We start from the raw sequence: 22,222 nt of genomic DNA on the forward strand, positions 1-22,222 counted from the left end.
TTATTAAGAATAACATGAAAATTAAAGTTAAATTATTACGAAATATAAAAAGATATCATCATTTAACTAAAAAGGAAAATATATTACAGACGAATGAGGTACTATTTTTTATCATTTGGAAGTACTAATATAATTGATTATTTTTTTTATCCCCATTCTACCTGAAGTATTTCTTAATTCTTTTCTCCTGATGTTTTTTCTCATTTACAAAAAATTAATCTTAATACTGAATATCGTTAAATATATATTATATATACTAGAAAAAGTATAAAATTTAATCGACCGCCTAAAACCTCAAAGATACTGTACACTTTTTGACTTTGGAAGATGCATGCAAGGCCATCTCCTACCCTACCCTCTATATTACTATCCAAATATAGAGTTTTTTATTTCTTCGAACAATTAACTCCAATTCATTTCTTTATTTTACTCTCTAAAAAAATCTTCTTCTCTCTTCTCAATATTATATTATTATTTTTATTTCATTTTCTTATTTTATAATATAAATCATTTCTTTTTTATTTCCAAACAATCACCCTATATAATTTTTTTCTTCTTCAAATTCATTATTTAATATAAAATTATGTTTTATTCTAAATTTCTTAATAACATAAACTGCAAGCAAATATTTATATATTATACATAATAATGGATAATTCAAATAAACTAAAAGCATTAACGATATATTACACAAACATTACATTATACTCAAATTTCAAAATTATTAGTGCATTGCTCTCATAAATGTTTTATTAATACATTATGGAGTTCAAAATGAGCATTTTGCGCATTCTTTTATTTGTATTATCATGTTATGTAATGTATTTTTAAATTAAAATTTTCATCTTATCATACAAATTTTTGTGCATTCTTCATAGTGAAAAATAATAATAATTTTAAATTATATCACTTAAATTGATAAAAAAAATTAAAAAAAAATGAAATATTAGTATTAATTTAGAAGGAAAGTAGAATATATTAAATAATATATGTTTATTAAATGATATATTACATTTTAAAATATTACGAATATTAGAGATTTATTTAATGGTCTTATTTTAATTATAAATATTATATAATAGAAATAATAATAAAATAATCAAAAAGTGAAATTGAGAGTATGAAAAAAAAATGTCCCAAAATAACTATCCTCTTAAGCATTGAAGACAAAAATTAATATGTTTTTTCTTATTATATTCTTATTAGGGGTATGGAAAAATTGAATCGACTGATAAGTCGAATCGAAAAAGTGCTATTGGTTTTGGTTTTTAAATATTGGTTATTGGGTAAATCGATAACTCATTAAGATTGTAGTAATTTACTTTACCCATACATAATTATTTAATATTAATCTCAATACCTTACCCTTTGGCCTTCAATTTACACTTTACAATGTTTGAGTTCATAACTTCATTATATAAACCGTAAAAAACCTAAAGTAAGAACATTATTCTTCTTAATTTCTCTTTGTGTTATATTTGTATAGTTCTTTTCATCTTAGTTATTACTATTTCTATTTTATGAACATTAGTAAAGTTACATTATTTACTTGTCATGTTAAATTGTTGGAGAAATCATATATTGATTTATAAGCATTTTCATATTGGTTAAATCGAAAATTGGACCATTAAGGACCAAAACCAATAAACCAAAAATCGATAAAAAAAATAACTTATTGGTTTGATTATTGATTTAACGTATTTAAAATTCGAAAATCGATAATACATAAAATTGAATTGAACCGAACCGATCTATGCACACTCCTAACTCTTACCCTCCATCTTCATAATAATGTTCATTTTTCAAAAGACATTTATTAAATAAGAATAGTTAAGTAAATTACACGTTATATTTTTTGATTTCATAAAAAAACATATATTTTGTTAAAACACATTTATTTTGAGATGGAAGAAATATTACTTATACAAAATTTAAGATTTACATAACGCATCTCCAAATCACATTTATATTTAAGCTTGACTAAGTTTAAATTTGTGCTAAAAAATCTTACCTTTCCAATAAAGGTGATTACGTATCGACTCGAACTCGAAACCTCTCTCTATCCATAAGTACTTTACCTCAAAACTTCTAATTAAAAATGAAGAAGAATTTGCCACTTTATCGCAACTTACCCTCTTTAGAGATGTGAATATAAAAAGAAGTATTTTCAGATCTGTTTGGTAAAAAATGAAAGATGTTCAATTGGGTGGACCAAAAGGCTGTATTATTAAATCTCCACCACAAGTCTTAAAGAAGAATCCAAAAACATAGAAAAAGTTGAAAGCTGAATTTTTGTCTAGATTCAAGAATCCAACCAAAAAGATGTAACCCCTAATTTCTCAAGGGCCATTAAGTTTTGTAAACCACCAAATTGCAATAAAATCTTAGGGAACTTGAGGTGAATAGCAGGATAAGCCCCTCATGCTGTGACTATCAATAAATCAACCATAAAGAAGAGATTTTTGGGTCAGAAACTCAAGTTTCTGAGTTGGGTTTCTCTTAAACATGGTTGAACGTTGTCTTATGGCTTCTCATGGTTATCCTCCTTGCCTTTTTTCACCTCCAGAATTGAAGGTTTTAAAGGTAAGCTAGTTTTATAACTCTTTTATGAGTTTGATTTTTAGTTATTGATTGATTGATTAGATTAGATGATGGGGTTTTATTTATTTTCATATTTCTTTTGTGTCAATTTTTACTTGTTTTGATGCTCATAGTTTTGTTTTGTGTTGTTTTTCCTGGAAATTCTGGGCTTTGCTGGTAAATGGGGTTCAATTGTTAAGGTATGGGATATAATAATATGATTATTTTCTTTAAAAAAAAAGAGGCAATATTTGATCATGTAGTCTGATCTAGATGACCGTTCCATTGTTGGTGATGAACGTAGTGAGATTATGTTGTCATTCGAATTTGGAGGTGCAGTGATCAGCATCTATATATTAAAACACACCTCGAAGCTGATTAGGCCATCTATCGGTTGTTATTTTTTCTACATGTACTGTGACCATCTATGTATTAAATCATACATAGTTAAGTAGATGGTAATGGTTCACGTAAGAAAAGGGATTAAGTGATAGTTGGCCTAATCAGCTTCGAGGTGTGTTTTTTAATACAAAGATGGTGATAGATCAGGTAGGAAAAGGGAATAACTTATACCTAGGGTGTGAAACTCGTGAAAAAAGTGACAATTCAAATGTGTTTTTGACCATTTACTCAGTATTTTTATTTTTATTTTGTTTCTAAATCTTCTATACATACATATAGTTTGAGTGCTACTTGTATATATGCTGGTTTTCTCTATATCTGATTCCACAATATGCTAAGATGGTTGAAATGAAAAAATCAGTAGTTCTAGTTATTATCTTCCTTGCCTCCTACAAGCCTGGAGCGTATTCAAATATATTGTTGGATTATCCGACTTGAAAAGGGAAACATCTCATACTTATCATCTTGTTTTCCTATAATAGAAGCATATTCTTTGTAATTAGAGATATGTTATTTGCATTAGAGTTGCAACTTTTTTGTGGATTTGCTTTAATTTTGAGATACCAAGTGACATGCACCTAAGATATCTTAGGTGTAACAATCTTATATCTCAGCGTATATAAGCCCTGCTTCAGATATTTGTTATTCCCTGTTATTTAAAGAATTGTCAAGTTGTCTGACAATTGATGAGCAGTTTATCACTTTAGTAGTCTACTCTGATCTTTAACTTCAAGTGATTGTAGACCCACTAAAATGGTATGCTTTCTTTTTAATTGCAGGATAGTCTTCCTTTTTTTCCTATTCCTGGAGTGAATCAAGATATTGCGAAGTCAAGTTGTGCTAGCGTAAGGTTTAATCAAAGACTGGATTTATGGAAACCGATGAGTCGGTTATTGGCAGGCAATCCCTTTGTCAGGATCCTATCAACTGCTGAAGGACCAGAACTCATAGATGCACGAGGTTCATAGTTCACACTACCTCAAAATTTTGCTTAAATTTTGAGTTTTAAATTGCTTGATTATCTTAGATGGATCGTTACTGCTCATGAAATCTTTTTAATACTGTACCGTACTGATAATACCATCTTGCATGTGATGGTCTGTAGGGAGAGAGAGAGAGAAACAACAAATGCTTTGAGGATATCTCTATCTCAATCCAAAAAATAAAAAAGAAGTGCATCAATACTATGTATTTTTGGTGTAAAGAAGAGGGTATAGAAGAAGTTGAACAGTTAGTAGACTTTTTAGGATCTTTGTAATTACTGCAACTTTCTACTGTTTTTTGGAGGTTGCCAGCGTATCTGTACTGCTGAAGAATACAACTTTACCTTTATCAAAAATACTGTACCATGCTGATAAATTCTATCTTTCCTGCAGACGATCACTTGAACTCAGTGCTCTTGAGCTTTGGGATTGCTGAACAATGCACAAGGCAGGAGAATATTTTGAAGTACCTTAGATCTGGATCAAACGATGTAGAAAGCGGTGAAATAGATATATCTACACTCTTTGATCTAATGGGACCACTGGTACATGCGATAAACATGCATCAACAACAATTTTCTTCTTATCTCGAACAACAGTCTCATGATGCTAAGTCTCAGCCATCTCTTGTGTATCCAAGTGCTGCGCTCCACCTATGGGAACCTTCTTCAAATTTGATAGGACTCAATTTAGGAAAAATGATTCATTCTGATGGCCGTCTATTAGTTAGTGGTGCCACTGCTAGCATTGAGATGAAGGACATACTTTCAATCATCTCCGAGTTCTACTTCTCAAAAGACTCAATGAAATGCACAAAGCATGCAATGGTGGTTCCATACTTTGACAGGTAGCAATAATTTCTTTGCTTGAATTCTGCCCTTAAGTTTTTGTTGAGTAGATGTGACAAGTGCTTCCTTGTCCATTTGGTTTATCTTATTGAAAATAAAACTTGTTGGGCTTTGCTCTTCTGTATTGATTCTCCTCTGTGAACAAAAGTAGCCCATAAAAGCTTTTGTTCTGGCTTGCAGCACCATAGGTTTGATCTGGTTCCGACACTCAAATATAGAGATATCGTAGCTAAATTATTATTTTTCTTTCTTGAATAATTTGGTAGCTCAGTTGAAGTGTTAGTGCCTCGTCTCTCAGATGCCACTAGAAGGTGACAAAATGTGTTGGCAAAATATAAGAGCAACAAGATAACGATTATCACTGTTGAGGACTAGATTGGGAAGTGATTAAATAGTTTAAATGAAGCCTCTACCATTATGAACAAGTAAATGCTTGGCATAGTTGCATATTACCAGAAGGTATGAATACAATGATGCAATCAAGACAATAGTAGCCAGAGGGGCATGGGAAAAGAGGATGCATAGACAGTGATTTGCCAAAGGAGTGTAGAAAAATCCTAGTTCGGAAGTACAAAAACACTAGGTGATTTCTTCCCATATGTCCTAGCCTTGGTGGACACAATTACCTTGTAACTGATGCTAGTGGAGGCGACATGTATCTAGTGGAATTAGTCAAGGTGCGCGCAAGCTGGCCCTGGCACCACAATTATCAAAAAAAAAAAGAAAAAAGAAGAAAAGTGTAGTGATATCCTAATTCAGTTAGAACCCCTAGAAAACCAAGGTTTTCATAACAGGTGAAAAATAAGCATCTTAGCATGTAACTGTTAGTAACTATTGCTGGTGGGAAGCGACTGGTATCTAGTGGAATTAGTCAAAGTGCATGTGGTTATCAAAAAAAAGTCCTAGTTTGGAAGTGAAGTGATATCCTAATTCAGTTAGAAGCCCTAGAAAACCATGGTTTTCATATCAGGTCAAAATAGGCATCTTAGCATGTAACCGTTCTGATCCTATGGGAAAGGGTACCATGCTCAAATACCCTGGCGTACATTCTTTTACTCTGAGCTGTAAGAGGGTCCAGGTCTTCCACCTGTATGGGTTTGCCTTGGTAGATGCTTGTTGTGTGCCTCTATGGGAAAGACATAGGTGGGAGGTGTTTTCTAGTTGTTGCTATCTACATGTTAATGTAATGCAACTAGATTAAGCTTGGTTCATCATGGCAATGAGCCAGCATCATAATTGTCAAGGATTTATTAGCTTCTATTGGTTTGAACCATTTAGAGTGGTGAGGTTAGGATATTATGCTTCAGAAGTATGTAGATAATAGCACAAAGGATGATCAAGTTTGGGAAATTGGGGATGTCACAAATTGGTGTCGGGGTGAGCAACAGCTCTTCGGCCTCTTTCACCTGGGCTAAGGGGAAGTCATGCTCAATCGTGTATTCCAGATTGGTACTTCTGTATACAAGAAATAGGTGAGTTACTGACTGACGAGTTTAGCTATTGACCGAAACTATATAGTTGCTCAGAACCATCTTCTTCTTCATCAATTGAGACAGTATGTAATCAAAATAGTACCACTAAAATCATCCAGCATGTTAGTTTCCCTGTCTGTTAATACTGAAAAGAATGTATGTGTTTGATAAAGTGATCACAGCCCCTCAAGGTTTAAGTGAAGTTATTCTTTGTGCAGGAAGACATGCAAGACAAAGTCTAAAGGTGAAAGTTCTGCTCAGAAACTTGACGTGAATGCAGCATCTCTAAGGAGGTATCAAATTCATCTCATATACCCTTTTTTCATGCTCTTTGTGCTCTTGGCTAAATTTTTTGTTTTACGATACCTATGACATGGAAATATTATCCAAAGATACATTTGATCTGTGCTTTGAAGTTTTGACTTTTTTTTGAATACTTTCAATGATTATTTGACTGGTAACTGTAGCAGAATATGTTAAACATGCAACAAGGATATATTTAGCTAATAAGGCAATTCGACAAAGCAAATAGATTTTATTACTATGGAGGTTGTAAATAAGGAAGCAACCACATAGCTGAATGTATGATCCATGTTTCCCATATCTAGGATAAGTAGTTCACTTCTCAGGTCTGAGGTTTTGCCTTTGTATACTCTGTCGTAGTATTCTTTAGGGAACAGTTGAGCAGTATCTCTATTTGACACGTCTACTAAAACCATGACGATAATTTCCATATTTCTGCTTGAATATTCATATAATTACTGCACATTATGAAGAGGGAAATGAACAAGGACATAGAAGTGCCCTATCTCAATTGTCAGATACTTAACTATTGTTGATCTATATAAGTTATTTACTGTAGTCAGCCTATTTAATAGGAGGAAAGAAATCTAAACTTTCATGTGTAATAGCAATCAGTTGCATGAGCTCTAATATCGTGTAGTTTCTAGTTTACACTACCACAGGAAGAATCCTCTCTCACACGTTTACACTTTTTGACAGTCCTCAGAAAACAAAGTACCAGACATCACCGCAGAGAAAGAGCAACAAGAGAGCAGTTAGAGAGAGTGAGATCTACAGGAACAATTACCTCCATGCATGTGAAAGCCTCCTATCCATAATAGTTGACAAGAAACGGCATGGGAAAACTGCAATACTTTCATTGAAGAAATCGGGTCCTCAACTACCACACTTTCTGACCACGTTCTCTGCTACCATTGCTGGAACTGGCATAGCCGTCCTTTTCTCAATTGCCTGCAGACTAGCCTGTGGAAGAATCGTCTTCTCTGCACCTAGACTGTTGAACACTGGTTTAGGCCTTGGACTTATATGGCTCTCTTGGGCTGTCAATAATTTGAGGGACACAGTTGTGGTGATCAACAGAAGTCCAGGCAAGTTGGATATGATAGAAGATGCTATGATGAGTAATTTGGACAAAAATGTGAAGGAAATCTACTTCAGAGCCGCAACTTTGCTGGCAGTCGTAGTGCTGAGGCTTGCTTGATTTCAAGAACACAAGATTTAGAGACTGTAAAAACATGCACAGCTTGGGGGATGATATATCAATAGCTCGTTTTGGGACATCCAACTGTAATATAATATTTGAGCAGAAAGAAGTGGATTTTCACAGCACGAAACATACATAGTGAGTAACAAATCTCAAGCTCTTTCTACTCGTGTAGTTTGTTTTGTAGTGGATAGTCTTGTATAATGATGTGAATAACACTAGCACGAGAGTTCTAAGCTATTCGGATCTTAAAGAAAGAATTTTGACATTATGTTCAGGAGCCCAATTTAATTCATTCAGACAAAGTTGAATATTTACTAGTTATAATGAGGCCACAAAAGGATACAGAACTACAGAAGGCTGTGTGCTTTTATGGTCCAGTATACATCTTTTTCCTGCTACATTAAGTCTTGACAATGTTGTGATTTGCATTATCAGTCCAACTTTAATGTAAAAGTTATTTTGCCCCAAGTTAATTAAGATGCTAAGATTTGTGCAACTACACTTGGTTTGTTGTTATATACAATTCCCATTTCCAGAAATAAAAATCAAAGAATACAAAGACCAATACAGAACTTCCAAGTAACATTATCAGAGTTGAAGTCCAAGGTTCATCTCAATTCCGCACTACTGTCAAAGCTGAAATTTCGTGCATAGATGTGAAGGAAAGTTTAAGCCCATCAGACTTCGTAGGAAGCACATCATATACAGAACACCTGAGGGAATGCAAGCAAACAGCTCGAAATGATAGTAGGATTTATTGTGTACATATGATTACGCAGCATCTACCATGGAGTTTCTCGTGAATGCAAAAAAAACCATAGTTTATACACCAAAAAGTTCAATTTGGAGTAATAACTGCTTATGAACTATAAGATGCTACAAAGTGGACTACTTTCTCCAATATATTCAATTTCACGACGACACATCTCTTGGCATTGCAACAGAAAAAAATGTCAAATGATGATTAAATTAGCAATCGTCACGTGTCTTGTATTTCCGCAAGCGCAATAGAATTTTCATTTGTCAGCTCCTCTTGAGACAACCAGACTGAAACTGATCTTGCATTTTCAGAACCCTCAGCTCAGTACTTTAGAAACAACCCCAGCACCAACTGTTCGGCCACCCTCTCTCAGGGCAAATCTTTGTCCTGAAAAGTTACGGGTAGATGGGGCATAAACAATCAGATGGTGTACCGTTCAGAGAAATACTTTTCTTCAACAAGGTCGAACAACAATCAAATCTCTAAGAAGATATCCTTAAAACACATACAAGACATGCATAATTATGAGGCAGCATTCAAATGGAAAAGACAAGAAGAACCAATTTCTAAGTTGCAAAATAATCCAAAATCTTGCATTGGAATAGGTAGAATCAAACAGGGGTGTTAATGGTTCGGTTTGGCCAGTAATTCCAATATTTACACTACCGATTTTCAGTGAATCTACTGTGTATTAACATATTTTTCCAAACCGATCCTATCATCTTGGTTTCTCTTCTATTTCAGTTCTTAATTTTTGGTACTTCATTTTAAGAAGTCACATAAGAATATAAATGTTACTAGGAATCACATTTGTTACATAAAATACTATTGTTTTATAATGTTTAATTTATATTTGTTTAGAAAGATTATGTCTAATTTTTGTGTGATACTTCAATACATATATCATGGGTGCGGTTCGAGACTCATTGAAAAACGTCTTTATGGGGAAAGACCAATAAATCGGTCCAGTTCAGTTCTCAGTGTTGTAATAAACTTTTGACACCCCCAGAATCAAATTCAAAAACTATATATCAAATGGGTTTCACTGTACATCAAGGTTAACAGGATGGAAACTTAAGACGAAGTGGGCCAAGGCACCAATTCATGTGATGTCGCGAATCCAGTTGTTTTGAAAATGAGATTGATCATCACATTAGTAAGAATACTAAGAAAAATATTGAAGTCAATGTAAATGTTCCCTCAAGTGAGATGATCTCTTCTTTGTCAGGGGAGAAACATATAACCAGGCTAAGCATAAGTCAATATAATGCACCCCAAAGAATCTCCAGATCTCAATAAAATAGTATCACCTTGTAATTGACAATGACCATTTCAAAAATATTGTCACTATGCAACTTCAAGGGGAGAAAAGAAGAATAACTACAATCGCAGATGAACCCTTACTCCACAGACAAGAAAAAATCACAAAATGATTTATTTTAAAATACAAATACCTGTTTCAAGAGGAACTGGAGATATCAGCTCAAAAGTAGCTGTAACATTATCACCGGGCATAACCATCTTGACATTTTCAGGCAACTCCACTTTACCAGTAATGTCAGCAGTCCTCATGTAGAACTGAGGCCTATAGTTTGAGAAAAAAGCTGTGTGCCGACCACCTTCATCCTTGGTTAGTACGTATATTTCTGCCTCAAATTTCTTGGACGTTTTCACACTACCAGGCTTTGCAATCACCTATGGACAAATACTATATAAGATGCTGGAAGACACACATGTACATAGTCACATTATCAAGGTAATAGATTGGATTTTGACTTCATGAAACATCATACTATCAGACTTGAACAAGTACAACATGGCAAATAGCAAAATGCACCACAAAACTGTATGATTCTACCCTGATACCAAGCTACTTCTAGTAAAATTAGCAACCAATGTAAAATGTAGAACAAAAATGAAAGCAGAAGGAACTTATACAACTTTTCACAGATAAACAACTCTGCAGATAAGGTGGCACAAATGCTAAGTCACTTTATGAGTAACACACAGTGAGATTTGTACTTACCATTCCTCGTGTAATATCTTCTCGTTTTAAGCCACGTAGAAGAAGCCCGACATTATCACCAGCCTAATTAAGAAAATAAATCAGAATAGCGCCACACAATAAGTGATACATGAAAACTATTAGAAAGTTGCATGGATTGACTCAAGTCCTTACTTGACCATTATCCAAGATCTTCTTGAACATTTCAACACCAGTCACTGTAGATTTTAAAGTTCCCTATAAAAGAAAAATGATAACATGAACAAGTGCTAAGAAAAGCACAATCATAGTTCTTCTATGAAAGCACAATAATGTCCTTTAACATACAAATAAGGGGGCATAATTTCTCAAAACTACACATCCAGCTACGATTAAATTAAGCATCCTCATCATTACAATAATAGCTAACCACTACCTAGACTTGTTATTACAAGAGGTCATTGTGCCATTAGATACCATTATGTGTACTTGAGGAATACCCTCTCATTCCTAGTTTCTTATTGGTGCATTCATGAAGTTTCAGTGGGTCTATTATTTTGCTTGTTTACAAGAGATTTTTCTATACCTTGTAACAAAATTTACTCTTAACTTGTAAGATTGTGAAAGACTACATATAATAACCCATAACATCAATAAGTTACATAAAAGAATGACATTTGTTCATCCTAAGGTTTCAACAACACAGACAAATAGGAAAGGCATATCGAAGTCTAGATCACTAGCACAGGAAATCTGGAACATGCTATGAACCAATATATTCTCCCCCTAGAGAAAGTAGGTAATTGAATATGTGAATACGCTAACAACTAACCTGCATCAGCCCTAAAATCTCCACATCTTCTCCAACTTTTATTGTTCCCTGTTCAATACGGCCAGTAGCAACAGTTCCACGTCCCTTCAAAACATTAACGGTAACTGATCAGTATCACATTAGAAACAAGGTTCAAGCATTATTATTTTTCCTCTTTTGGAAATGAAAGATGGACTGCTGCAAAAAAAATATTTTTCTACCTTTCTCAGAGCAAAGGATTGTACTTAAATAAGCAGAAAGAGGTATAGCATCACAGCACAAAGGCTATGAACATATGGAAGTAAAAGATAAACCTCAAAAATGAAGTAGAATTCAAGGGACCGGAAAGAAACTGAAAAAAGCAAAGTCGTTTAACTGATCTCTGGCTAAACATGAGCTACTAGAATATCAGATTACCTGAATTGAGAATACATCTTCTACTGGCATTAAGAATGGTTTATCAAGCTGACGCACTGGATCTGGAATGTATTCATCTACAGCATCCATCAACTTTAAAATAGCTTTCTTTCCAATTTCTTCATTAGTTCCCTGTAAAGCAGAAAGAGCTGAACCACGGATGATAGGAATTTCATCCCCAGGGAACTTGTAGAAACTAAGCAGTTCTGCAAGAAAGGAAATCTCATGTAAGGAAATGAACATAACAAAGTCATGATAGCTGCAAGCAAGTTACCAGGACTTCAGGTTCTGCATAAGTAATAATACAATTGACAAAAGTACTGGAAAAGCTGGCACACCCCGAAGCTCCATTTCAACAAGTTCCAGCAGCTCAAGATCGTCAACAGCATCAACTTTGTTTAAAAAGCAGACAAGAGAGGGTACACCGACCTGCAAAGTATAAGAAAAAGAATCAATTAGAATCACCAAAAAAAGTCTATTTCAGTTATTTTCTGGTCTATCCACGAGTATCCACCTGGCGGGCAAGAAGAATATGCTCCTTTGTTTGAGGCATAGGTCCATCTGGAGCAGATACAACTAGAATACCACCATCCATTTGGGCAGCTCCAGTAATCATATTCTATAGATTAAAGCAAGTGATTAGAAATTGAATAAACAGGAAGTTTAGGATTATTAGAATTTCAGAGCAACTACGAGTCTATTATTAGCATTAACACCAGATGTATATCTTTACTATTTTTTTGGTGCAACATGGCTATTGCAAATGTTTTAGACACCAAGGTTGACTTCTTAAGCTTATTAAATAATCAGTAATTTAGCCCATACTGTAAATATTAACAGCACTTGTTGCTTACATTACTACAATTCTTTTAACTATTAAAAAGGAAATTTCGAGGAAAACAGAGTTACACTTATACTTGGAATTAATTTCTAACATCAAGCAGCAAAAAATAACCCGAATCCGGGATGTGTTATATGTCAATTTTTGCTCAAAGAGCCAAACAGATTCATCTTTAGGTAGGGATTGCCAAGTTACTATTATGTCTCAATGCAGAACTTGCAACTTGATGACCAAGTCTTCATAAGTTATATCTTCAACAAAAGAATCAATCACCACAAGTAACAACATATGGTTTAACTTACAAAGGAGAACAAAGTTAAATTATCTCACTTCAGAGAAAGATTTTTCGTAATCCCACAAGTTGCTCCCAAATAATAAATTGTCACTGTTGCCCCCAACTAACACTATGTTTCTTGTTCAGAGAGCAGAAAGCTTGAAGAACCATTAAACAATGAAACAACGTTTATTAGATCCCACCAAGAAAGGGTTGAAAGAATTTGATACTCACAAATCACAAGAAATTAGTACTGCAGTAGTGCTTTTTACACTAGGTACTCCTGCATAGGCCAAAATTTACCACACCAAACCATACTTTTTCAATCGGAGAAAGTGAAGCACAACGAGGTGTAAGAAAAGTTGGATGATGTCTACCACTTGGGGACCTCTATTGTGCCACAATATTTTAGCCTATAAAAATACAACTCCTGCCATTTAATTTGAATTGACACACTCTACTTCGCAACATCCCAAAATGTATTGATTATTATACCATCTTATTTATTGTATACTTCCATACAAAATTTGAAAAATCCACGTTTTGGTTATTTTTCAATTACTACAAATATAATAAACAAGTCAGAATTAATTGCTTAAACTCCAAAATTGATCACTAGTACCAAATAAAATGGGCCAATATTTAAGGCAATGAGGTAGATGGTCTAATATAATGAACTTCCTACTTTGATGGTTTTAACCAGGAATAAAGCAAATGGAGACATTCAATAGTCGATATTATAAAAGAATAGAGCTTATAGTTTTTAAGTAGTTTCAGTCTTCATTCACACAAACTTTTGATCTTAAGGGAACTAGGTAAATTGCTTAATTACTAGCTTCATGGTCAGTGAAATAAACTCTCAAGTGATACACAATTAACTGAGTACTATTCACAATTCAGGAAAGACATAATTAATTACTCCTACAGCAGTGGCAATACATAGAACATGGTGAACAAGCATATTGCAGTAAATATAGGTAGGTTTTGCATCTCACTTTAACGTAATCCGCGTGTCCTGGGCAGTCAACATGAGCATAATGTCTTTTAGCTGTCTCATACTCCACGTGGGCCTACAGAAACAACAGCTAAAGCATTAAATACAAATCGAAATAAAAAATATTACACCACTAAGGAAGGAGAAGTATCCCTACTGTAGCAATAGTAATTCCTCTCTTTTTCTCTTCAGGGGCTTTGTCAATTTCATCAAATGCAACCGCCTTGGCCTTTCCTTCTTCTGCTAGGACCTAGACAATGCATATGTGCTCATCAAACAATTGGTATTGAGTGGAAAGAAAAATTATTTTAAAAAAAAAGGGGATCTAAAAATGTTCGACATCATTCCATAAATAATATCTTTCTTTACAACCTTCAAAAATCTAATGAATTCAAATCCGTTTCTCAACTTCAAACTTTGATGTAACATTTTCTATACAATCTATAATCCACTGCCACAAGTATAATGATAATACACTAACTAATATAATAATTTTAATCGTTATGTCTTTGACTTTCTTACTATTAAGAATAGAAAACTATTGATAAGTCTTATGACAGTGAAATCTGTTCATAGTAACATAGCACACCAATTCTTCTTTCATTTAAAATGAAATGGAGGCAGTGATAAATACATAATGTCCAACCACACCAACCTTTGTAATTGCAGCAGTAAGAGTAGTCTTCCCGTGATCAACATGGCCTATAGTTCCCACATTTACATGAGGTTTTCTGCAGTAACCCAGATAGCAAAATTAGATTTTAACAAAATTCAGCTTAACCTCAGACCACACTTGTGCGATTATTACACTGTGTATGTCATTGTTGTAACAAAATTCAGCTAAAAAAGAATCAAAATGGCTACAGCTCAGGAGGCAATGATAACATCATCACAGGTAAAGCAGAAAGGACTTTCCAATATAAAAGAGAAATTAATTTTTTTAAAAAATTACATTAGTGTAACAAAAATTGCAGTGGATCAAGTGAATATATTAAGTCTCCACGGATTTAAAATCCTGAATCCGCCTCTAGACCAAAATATACTACACATTTATAACAAATTTACTATTCTGAGTTACTGCAACGGAAGTTTTTATAAGCTTACGTTCGAGTGAAGGTGGCCATGGATCTCCACCATGGATTAGAAAGACTGGAAGTATCATTTCCATTTTGCGTCTGGGAGAGTGAAAACTGAGAGGAAACTGATCCTCCTCTACAACATGAGTAGATTTGAGGAGAGAGTGACAATACGCGCTTCGAATTGGGATTCCTGAAAGCGACGGACGCCATTGGAGAAGATGAGAAGCTGGAAATGGCGTTAAGGGGTTTTGAAGGGTTTAGGTTTTTTCCAGTGTGTGTTTCTCCGGCTGTCCAGAAGGGTTTTACTTGGAAGGTGCTAAAACGACTGCGTTAGAGTGCTTACTTTGTTGATGGGCTTGACGGCAAATCATATGCTATGGGCTTTTTCGTACGTAGGCCCATGCAGTTTTCTTAAAGAATATATATATACGCGTACATACATTCATATATACATATATACTATAAGAGTATATATACATATATTCTTGCGGTATTATTAAGATTTATTATAATAGTCTAGTTATTTATTCATATTATTTTTTTATTAATTTGAAAATAGTTAATTAGTATTTTAAATTTTTGTATTTATTTTGTTTTCTTAAAAAGGAAGTAATATAGGGGGAAAAAAAAAAGGGGGGCGCGGGGGGGGGGGGATTAAAAAGAAGATTAACTAACGAAAAAAAAGAAAGAAAGACCAAAAAAAGAAGAAGAAGAAAGAACAAATAATAAAATCATTACCAAATGGTATCTCTAATAAAGAATAAAATGAAAAAAAGAATCAAAATAAAAATAAAAACAATAAATGAGAAAAAGAACAAAAGAATATGGACATAAAAATTTTGGGAGTTATGAATATTATTAAAAGTAAAAATTAAAGAGGGATAAGTTATGTGTAATAACTCCTTGTGAATAAATTAAAAATAAAGAGAAAAATCCTTAAAATATAAAAAAATATTATCATTTTATGAGTAGAAGTGAGACATATAAATAAAAAAAAGACTGTAAAGAATTTTTTTTAAAAAATGTTCCTCCATTAATAAAATATTTATTTATAATAAATTAAGTAATTTACTTTTTGCAACACAATAATTAATTTAATTTTTTTTAAAAAGCCAAAAAAGAGAAAAGGGGGGCTACCGGCTATTGATAGGTCCAACTCATCCAAGGAATTCTTTTTCACTTCTTACTAGTATACGTGCCCGCGCATTGCGTGGATGATTTAAAATGTAATAATTTTATAATTAAAAATAACTAATAAAATGTATAATGCACTTAAATAATATATTTAATTTATTGTAATAACAATATAATAATACAAATCATTAACTTGTGTATTTGAGCAATATTAAATTAATATCATTAGTACACTTTTATATATATATATATATATATATATATATAATTTATTCTTTTTATGTAGTTTGAATAAAAAAATTATGTTAATAATTTATTAATTCTAACCTTCCATATGAAATATTTGATATCATAAGACTAAATAACATGTTGAAACATTTTATATATGTTTATTCAAATTTAAAAGATTCAAAATATTAGTTATTGTATTAATTTGTGTAAAATATAATGTAGGATTAAAAATAATCTTAATTAGTACAATCACTATATTAGATTTAATCAATGTATGTAGATGATATATTAAATTTTAATTTGAATTATATCAGAAAACGTATGGATATAAATGAGAGGATGTTTATTTGAATTTATCCGATAAAGCTTATTATATGTAATTATAGTTATCTTTGAATTCAACTTTAAAAAGGTAAAAATTGAAAATTAAAAGCTTATCGTATATTTTAAAATCGCTATTTTCAACTTAATTTAATGTTGTTATATAATATTGGGAATAGTCTTAAATTTGCTAAATGACTTATAATAGTGATATTGTTCAAGATAGAATTTAACGCTAGCTAGATCATAAATATTATGTATCTTAAATTCAAAAGTTTAAATTTTATTTCTCATAAAATTAATTTCCAATTTTGAAATTTGATTGTCCTTTAAAAGTATTATTATGAAAATATAACCTAATACCTTCTATGTTTATGATAGTGATAAAGACTATCATTTTAATAATTTTTGCTATGACGATTCCTTAGTTATCTTGTGCTAAGGTTGAAAATCTATAAAAATAAATAAATTTATTTATATAAATAAATAAATAAATAATAATAATAATAAACATAGAAGACATTAAATTATGTTTATCATAACATTATACTTGGATTATTATTATTATTATTATTATTATTAGTTATATTTTTTAGATTATAGGTTATATCTTATTAAAAAAATATTTATTTTAAAATGCAAATAAAAAAACCTGAAATAAAATTTAAAATATTAAATATTAAATAATATTTAAATGATAAATTTTAAAAGAATCTTCCATACGTGGGGTTTTTTAAATAAATAATTTTAATTTAAAAGTTCTTCAATTTGTTTAGAAGTATGAGTGTAATGGGAAGTTTTAAAATTCCCGATTTAGTTGGGTAATTATTTTTTTTACAAAATAAATATTAAAACACCATTTTTTTTCCATACGTGTTTTTTTTTTAAAATAAATAATTTTAATTTAAACGTTTTTCAATTTGGTTAGAAGTGGGAGTGTAATGGGAAGTTTTAAAACATCCTAGTTAGTTGGATAATTATTACTATTTTTTCAAAATAAGATTAAAACGACATATTTAGTTGGTTGTTTTTAAAAAAAAAATTAATACATTAATATATTATTATTATTATCATTATTATTAGTTCGTTTTTTTTACGTATACGTAAAGATAGAACATATAGATTATAGGTTATATTATTAGTATATATATATATATATATATATATATATAATATATATATATATATATATATATAAAAGTAAAGATAGAACATAGATTATGTTTTATAAGAAAAAAAACTGATATAAAAGTTAAAATATTCAATAATATTTAAATATTTAAATGATAAATTTTAAAAGAAACTTCCATACCTAGTTTTTTTAAATAAATAATCAAAATAATATTAATTTAAAAGTTTTTCAATTTGTTTAGAAGTAGGACAAAGCATAGAGGTTATATGTTGTATTTTCCTTAAAAAATATTTATTTTAAAATACAAATAACAAAAAAGAAATTGATATAAAACTTCAAAATATTAAATATTATTTAAATGATGAATTTTAAAAGAAACTTATATATGTAGGTTTATAATATGAGGATATCTAATTAGTTTTAATAATTTAAATTAAGATATTTCAAAGGATAATACTTGATAGTTCCATAAAATTAGATAATGCTTGATAGTTCTATAAAATAATTAGGCTCAAAAACTAAATTTTAGATGCAGAACTTCCGTGTGTTTTTAATTTTTATATTTTCAAAGTTAAAATTTTTTATTTTAAACTTGAAAACCAAAAAAATTAGCATTTCTATTTTGAAATTTAATTTAAGTATTTTTGTTTTTTTAAAAATATTTTTTTAGGATTCGAAATTTTATAATAGTTACTGCTGTGTAAGTTTACACGTATACATAAATTTTAAACTAATCCCACTAATTTTGAAATAATTAACTACCAATACACCTTTTTTTTTTCAAAGACAATTTTATTATTTTAAAAAAATATTGCTTTTTTCTGGCGATGACATATATAAATTTTAATCCTAAAAGTTACAGAAATATCTTGTATAACGCAAATCATCTCATTGTAGGCATCCCCGTCTTGATAGTCTAAACTTGTATTATCTAAAAAGTCGAAATAAAATCATAAGTATTATTGTTTTAAGCAATCATAAATAATATATACATAAAATTATATAGTTAAAATCCGGAAACAATTTACATCAATAAATAGTAGAAACTCTTTATAAGAATAAATACTATTAAGGAAGAACCATGTTCCAATAATACGACTTTAATCTTTCTGTTTCATTGCAAATTTCTTTTGCAACATTTCCTGCGGTATTCCTAGACATTGGCTTGCATAAAAATTATATTGATAAAATTAATATTATATAGATTATTGATTTTACATATCTTTAATCTAAGAAAAAACAATTGCATAAGAAAACCTAAAGAAAAAGAAAGAAATAGAGAAGCTTATATTTAAGAAAAAGAAGAAGAAAAAGATCGACTATACCTATTTTATTTTTTTTGCTGGTCTCATCACAATCCGGTAGTTTTCCTGTTTGGAAAGAGAAGAATGCTCTTTGTAGCCTTTTGTTTGTTTGTTAGAGAGACATCCTATTTATGCTCCTCAAAATGATGAAGTTGTGTTTTTGAAATTTAAAATTATATCTCATTCTAACCGTATAAAAAAACTGACATGTGTTTTTTAAAAAAAAAAACATATTTCTTTTTAAATTTGATTTTAAATACTGAAATTTGAAGATTAATTGTTATGATGATACATACGCCATTTTTCTTTATATATATAGATAGATGTGGATGAGATGGTCTATTATTAATAGGTTTCTGTATATAGAAAAAAATGGTTCTATTTTTCTTTTTATGTAAAATTTATTATGCAGAGGTTTTATTTTCTTCAAATAAATTGGCGGTTTATATTTTTTTGGTATTTGTAATTATGGTGCAGAATGATTTTATTTTTTTTCAAATAAATGGCAAATGAATTTGAGTTTATTTTAATATTGTTAAAAGTTATGTCGTAGAAATTTTTTAAAGTTCCTATTTTTGGTCTTTGAATTATTTTATTTTATTTATTTTATGTATGACATATAGTCTATTAAAAGAAAAGGAAAAAAATCTTTTAAAAACTGCTCATTTTTTAAAGGAATTTAATTTTTAAGTATTTTGTTGTTACTTGCACCTAAAATTTAGCATCATTATCTATATATCATGTATAATTTTAATTTTAGTTTCAATTTTAACTTTTATATTTTTAAAATTTATTTTAAAAAAGGCAGTTAGCATTTTATTAGGAACAAAAATATTCATTTTATTTAAACAAAAAAAAAAGATTACGTTAAAACAGTTTTTAACGTAAACAATTTCTTAAAAACTGTTTTTAATTTCTGTTTTTTTTTAAATGTTTTGTTATTTAAATTGTTATTTATTATTTAATATATCTACAAATTTTGTGGTGCTGACACGTGTCACTTTTTCTTCTCCTTTTATATATAGATAGATTACAAACGTAGCCCTGCACTCTGAATCAGAGTTAAGAAACTGTTTTTCATCAAATTAATACAGAGAGCTTCTTTTGATGCATATTCCAAGTTAAGGGACGTTTAGAAAAGGAGGACAATTACATTAGAAATAGGATTCCTATAAATTATAATATATACGCTTTTTCCTATAAATTAAAGAATTGCATCATAGCTAGAATAGGTTTTTTTAAAGGGTCGTATTTCCAAAAATAAATTTATAAATTTTCATTAACATTAGGGTTTTGATTCTTCAAGACGACCATGGCTGACATCTTGCCTGAATGTCTCATTCAAAAAATACTCTGTTTTCTTGGTTATACCGAAGCAACACGAATGAGGATTCTGTCCAAAACATGGCTGCAAGCGTGGCCGACTCTTCCCAACTTGGACTTCACTATTAATTGTTGGGAAGGCAATACAATGGCAGATTATTCACAGTTAGTGGACACAATCATGGAGGGATATAGGAAGGGGAAAATCCCTATAGAAAGGTTTGTATTATTAGAATACATTAATGATTCTCACAAAGACTTCTACTTCCCTTGATTGATAAGTGGCTCAACATTGCACATCAGAATGGTGTAAAAGATCTTTTTCTTGAATTTACATCATACCCCACGCCTATTTTAACAATCTTGGCAGGAAAATCTTTAAGAGAATTGGTTCTACGCTACTGTACTCTTATGCCTGTTTCGTTATCTAGTGGGGTTGTGAATTGCAATTCTCTGAGAAAGCTTTCTCTATCTCATGTAACATTAGATGAAAACACGTTGGATACACTATTTAATAGTTGTCCCTTGATTGTCTCTTTCATCCTTGAGTATTGTTCGGTGTTGACGATGACTCTTCGAAAGATCAAGTCGGATTCACTAAAGGTCTTGAAGATTCATCATCTTTATGGGATAGAGGAGATTGATGCTCCAAATTTGGTATCACTTGACTATATGGGGAATCAAATTCCTGAACTTAAAATGGCAAGAGAGTCAAGCCAATTGGAGCACTCAAAAATCACTATTCTATGCAGGTCCAGTAATGCTGCATGGTTTTGTAAGTTGAAGAAGCTTCTATCAAATTCATCCTCATCCTCTAAAGTTACCCTTCAATTTTTCAATTGCACCGAGATCAGCATGACAGATTTGCAAATGGACCACATAGGTTCTATCCCCCGGGTGGACGTTTTAGATGTATATTGTCCGGATCAGACTATGGAGTGCCCAACTTTTGTGGATGCTTTGCTATGGAGTTGTCATCCCAGGAAACTCCAACTAGTATCAATTATTATTGGAACGATTACACATTTCATCGATCGTTTAGTGTATATGAAGAATTCGAGTCATTCCACTTCTCATAGAAGCACATCTTGGCATAGTCAATTAAAAGAAATAAAAGCTTTTGATGGAAAAAATCAGCCGCTGCAACTCAGAAGTGGGGAGCTTGCAAGGACCCTTAACGAGGGGGAGAGAGTTTATTTTTTATTAGATTGGTGATGCAGTTAATTTGTCTTTATTTCAAATTTGAATGTACTTGTTCATTTCTAAAGTTCATTAATTCATTTGTTAGGAGATATATATATTTTTTCACATCCCGGCATGTAGTTCTACTTGTGATATCTTGAGCCAACACTGGTTTACTTTCGACAAATTTGCATTATTACACCGTGAGGTGTCAACAGAAAAACCATCCTGCTTTTGTGCAATAGCTTTTTTACTTGCTTGATTTTGTAAGCTGATACTCGAATCTTGATGGATTAACTTTTATTTACCACTTTATAGAGAGGGAGACAGATGTAGTTTTCTTTTTTCCTTGTTCTGTTTTATTTTCAATTACCTCTATATGTAGTACATCAATGCACAAATGATGAATTATAATAGTCTCAGATCTTCACGACGAGCCAATTAAGTCATCCTCATCATCTTTTGTTGAGGTAAAAGTAGGTCATGAAGGAGACAAAGCCCGGATGATTGACCAGCTCCTCGATGAACATGAATCCGAGCTTGATGTCATTTCGATTGTAGTAATGCCAGGACTCGGTAAAACTACTCTGGCCAACAAAGTGTATAACAATACATTAGTTGCTAGTCATTTCAATGTTCC

The 22,222-nt window shown here is 31.2% G+C and overlaps 2 protein-coding genes and 1 pseudogene across 2 annotated transcripts; 2 read left to right on the forward strand and 1 right to left on the reverse strand.

Annotated features, from left to right (window-relative positions):
• Nucleotides 1-2,271: 2,271 nt before the first annotated feature.
• Nucleotides 2,272-7,925, forward strand: LOC125808164 (uncharacterized). Its single transcript, XM_049487883.1, has 5 exons — nucleotides 2,272-2,583; nucleotides 3,762-3,942; nucleotides 4,359-4,812; nucleotides 6,504-6,578; nucleotides 7,288-7,925. The coding sequence occupies exons 1-5, from the start codon at nucleotides 2,506-2,508 to the stop codon at nucleotides 7,787-7,789; spliced, it is 1,290 nt and encodes a 429-aa protein (XP_049343840.1). The 5' UTR covers nucleotides 2,272-2,505; the 3' UTR covers nucleotides 7,790-7,925.
• Nucleotides 7,926-8,512: 587 nt separating this feature from the next.
• On the reverse strand, nucleotides 8,513-15,238 carry LOC125808165 (elongation factor Tu, mitochondrial). The gene is made up of 12 exons (XM_049487885.1): nucleotides 14,981-15,238; nucleotides 14,532-14,607; nucleotides 14,034-14,126; nucleotides 13,878-13,952; nucleotides 12,282-12,386; nucleotides 12,106-12,196; nucleotides 11,768-11,973; nucleotides 11,372-11,455; nucleotides 10,735-10,797; nucleotides 10,582-10,644; nucleotides 10,010-10,250; nucleotides 8,513-8,942 (listed from the first exon to the last, which is right to left on the reverse strand). Exons 1-12 carry the CDS (start codon nucleotides 15,163-15,165, stop codon nucleotides 8,872-8,874), a joined length of 1,353 nt encoding a protein of 450 aa, XP_049343842.1. The 5' UTR covers nucleotides 15,166-15,238; the 3' UTR covers nucleotides 8,513-8,871.
• Nucleotides 15,239-20,389: 5,151 nt separating this feature from the next.
• On the forward strand, nucleotides 20,390-21,624 carry LOC125808319 (putative F-box protein At1g49610; annotated as a pseudogene).
• Nucleotides 21,625-22,222: the final 598 nt, after the last annotated feature.

This window comes from Solanum verrucosum, unplaced genomic scaffold, assembly GCF_900185275.1.
Source record: "Solanum verrucosum unplaced genomic scaffold, falcon-dt-bn FXZP01000234.1, whole genome shotgun sequence".
NCBI lineage: Eukaryota > Viridiplantae > Streptophyta > Magnoliopsida > Solanales > Solanaceae > Solanum > Solanum verrucosum.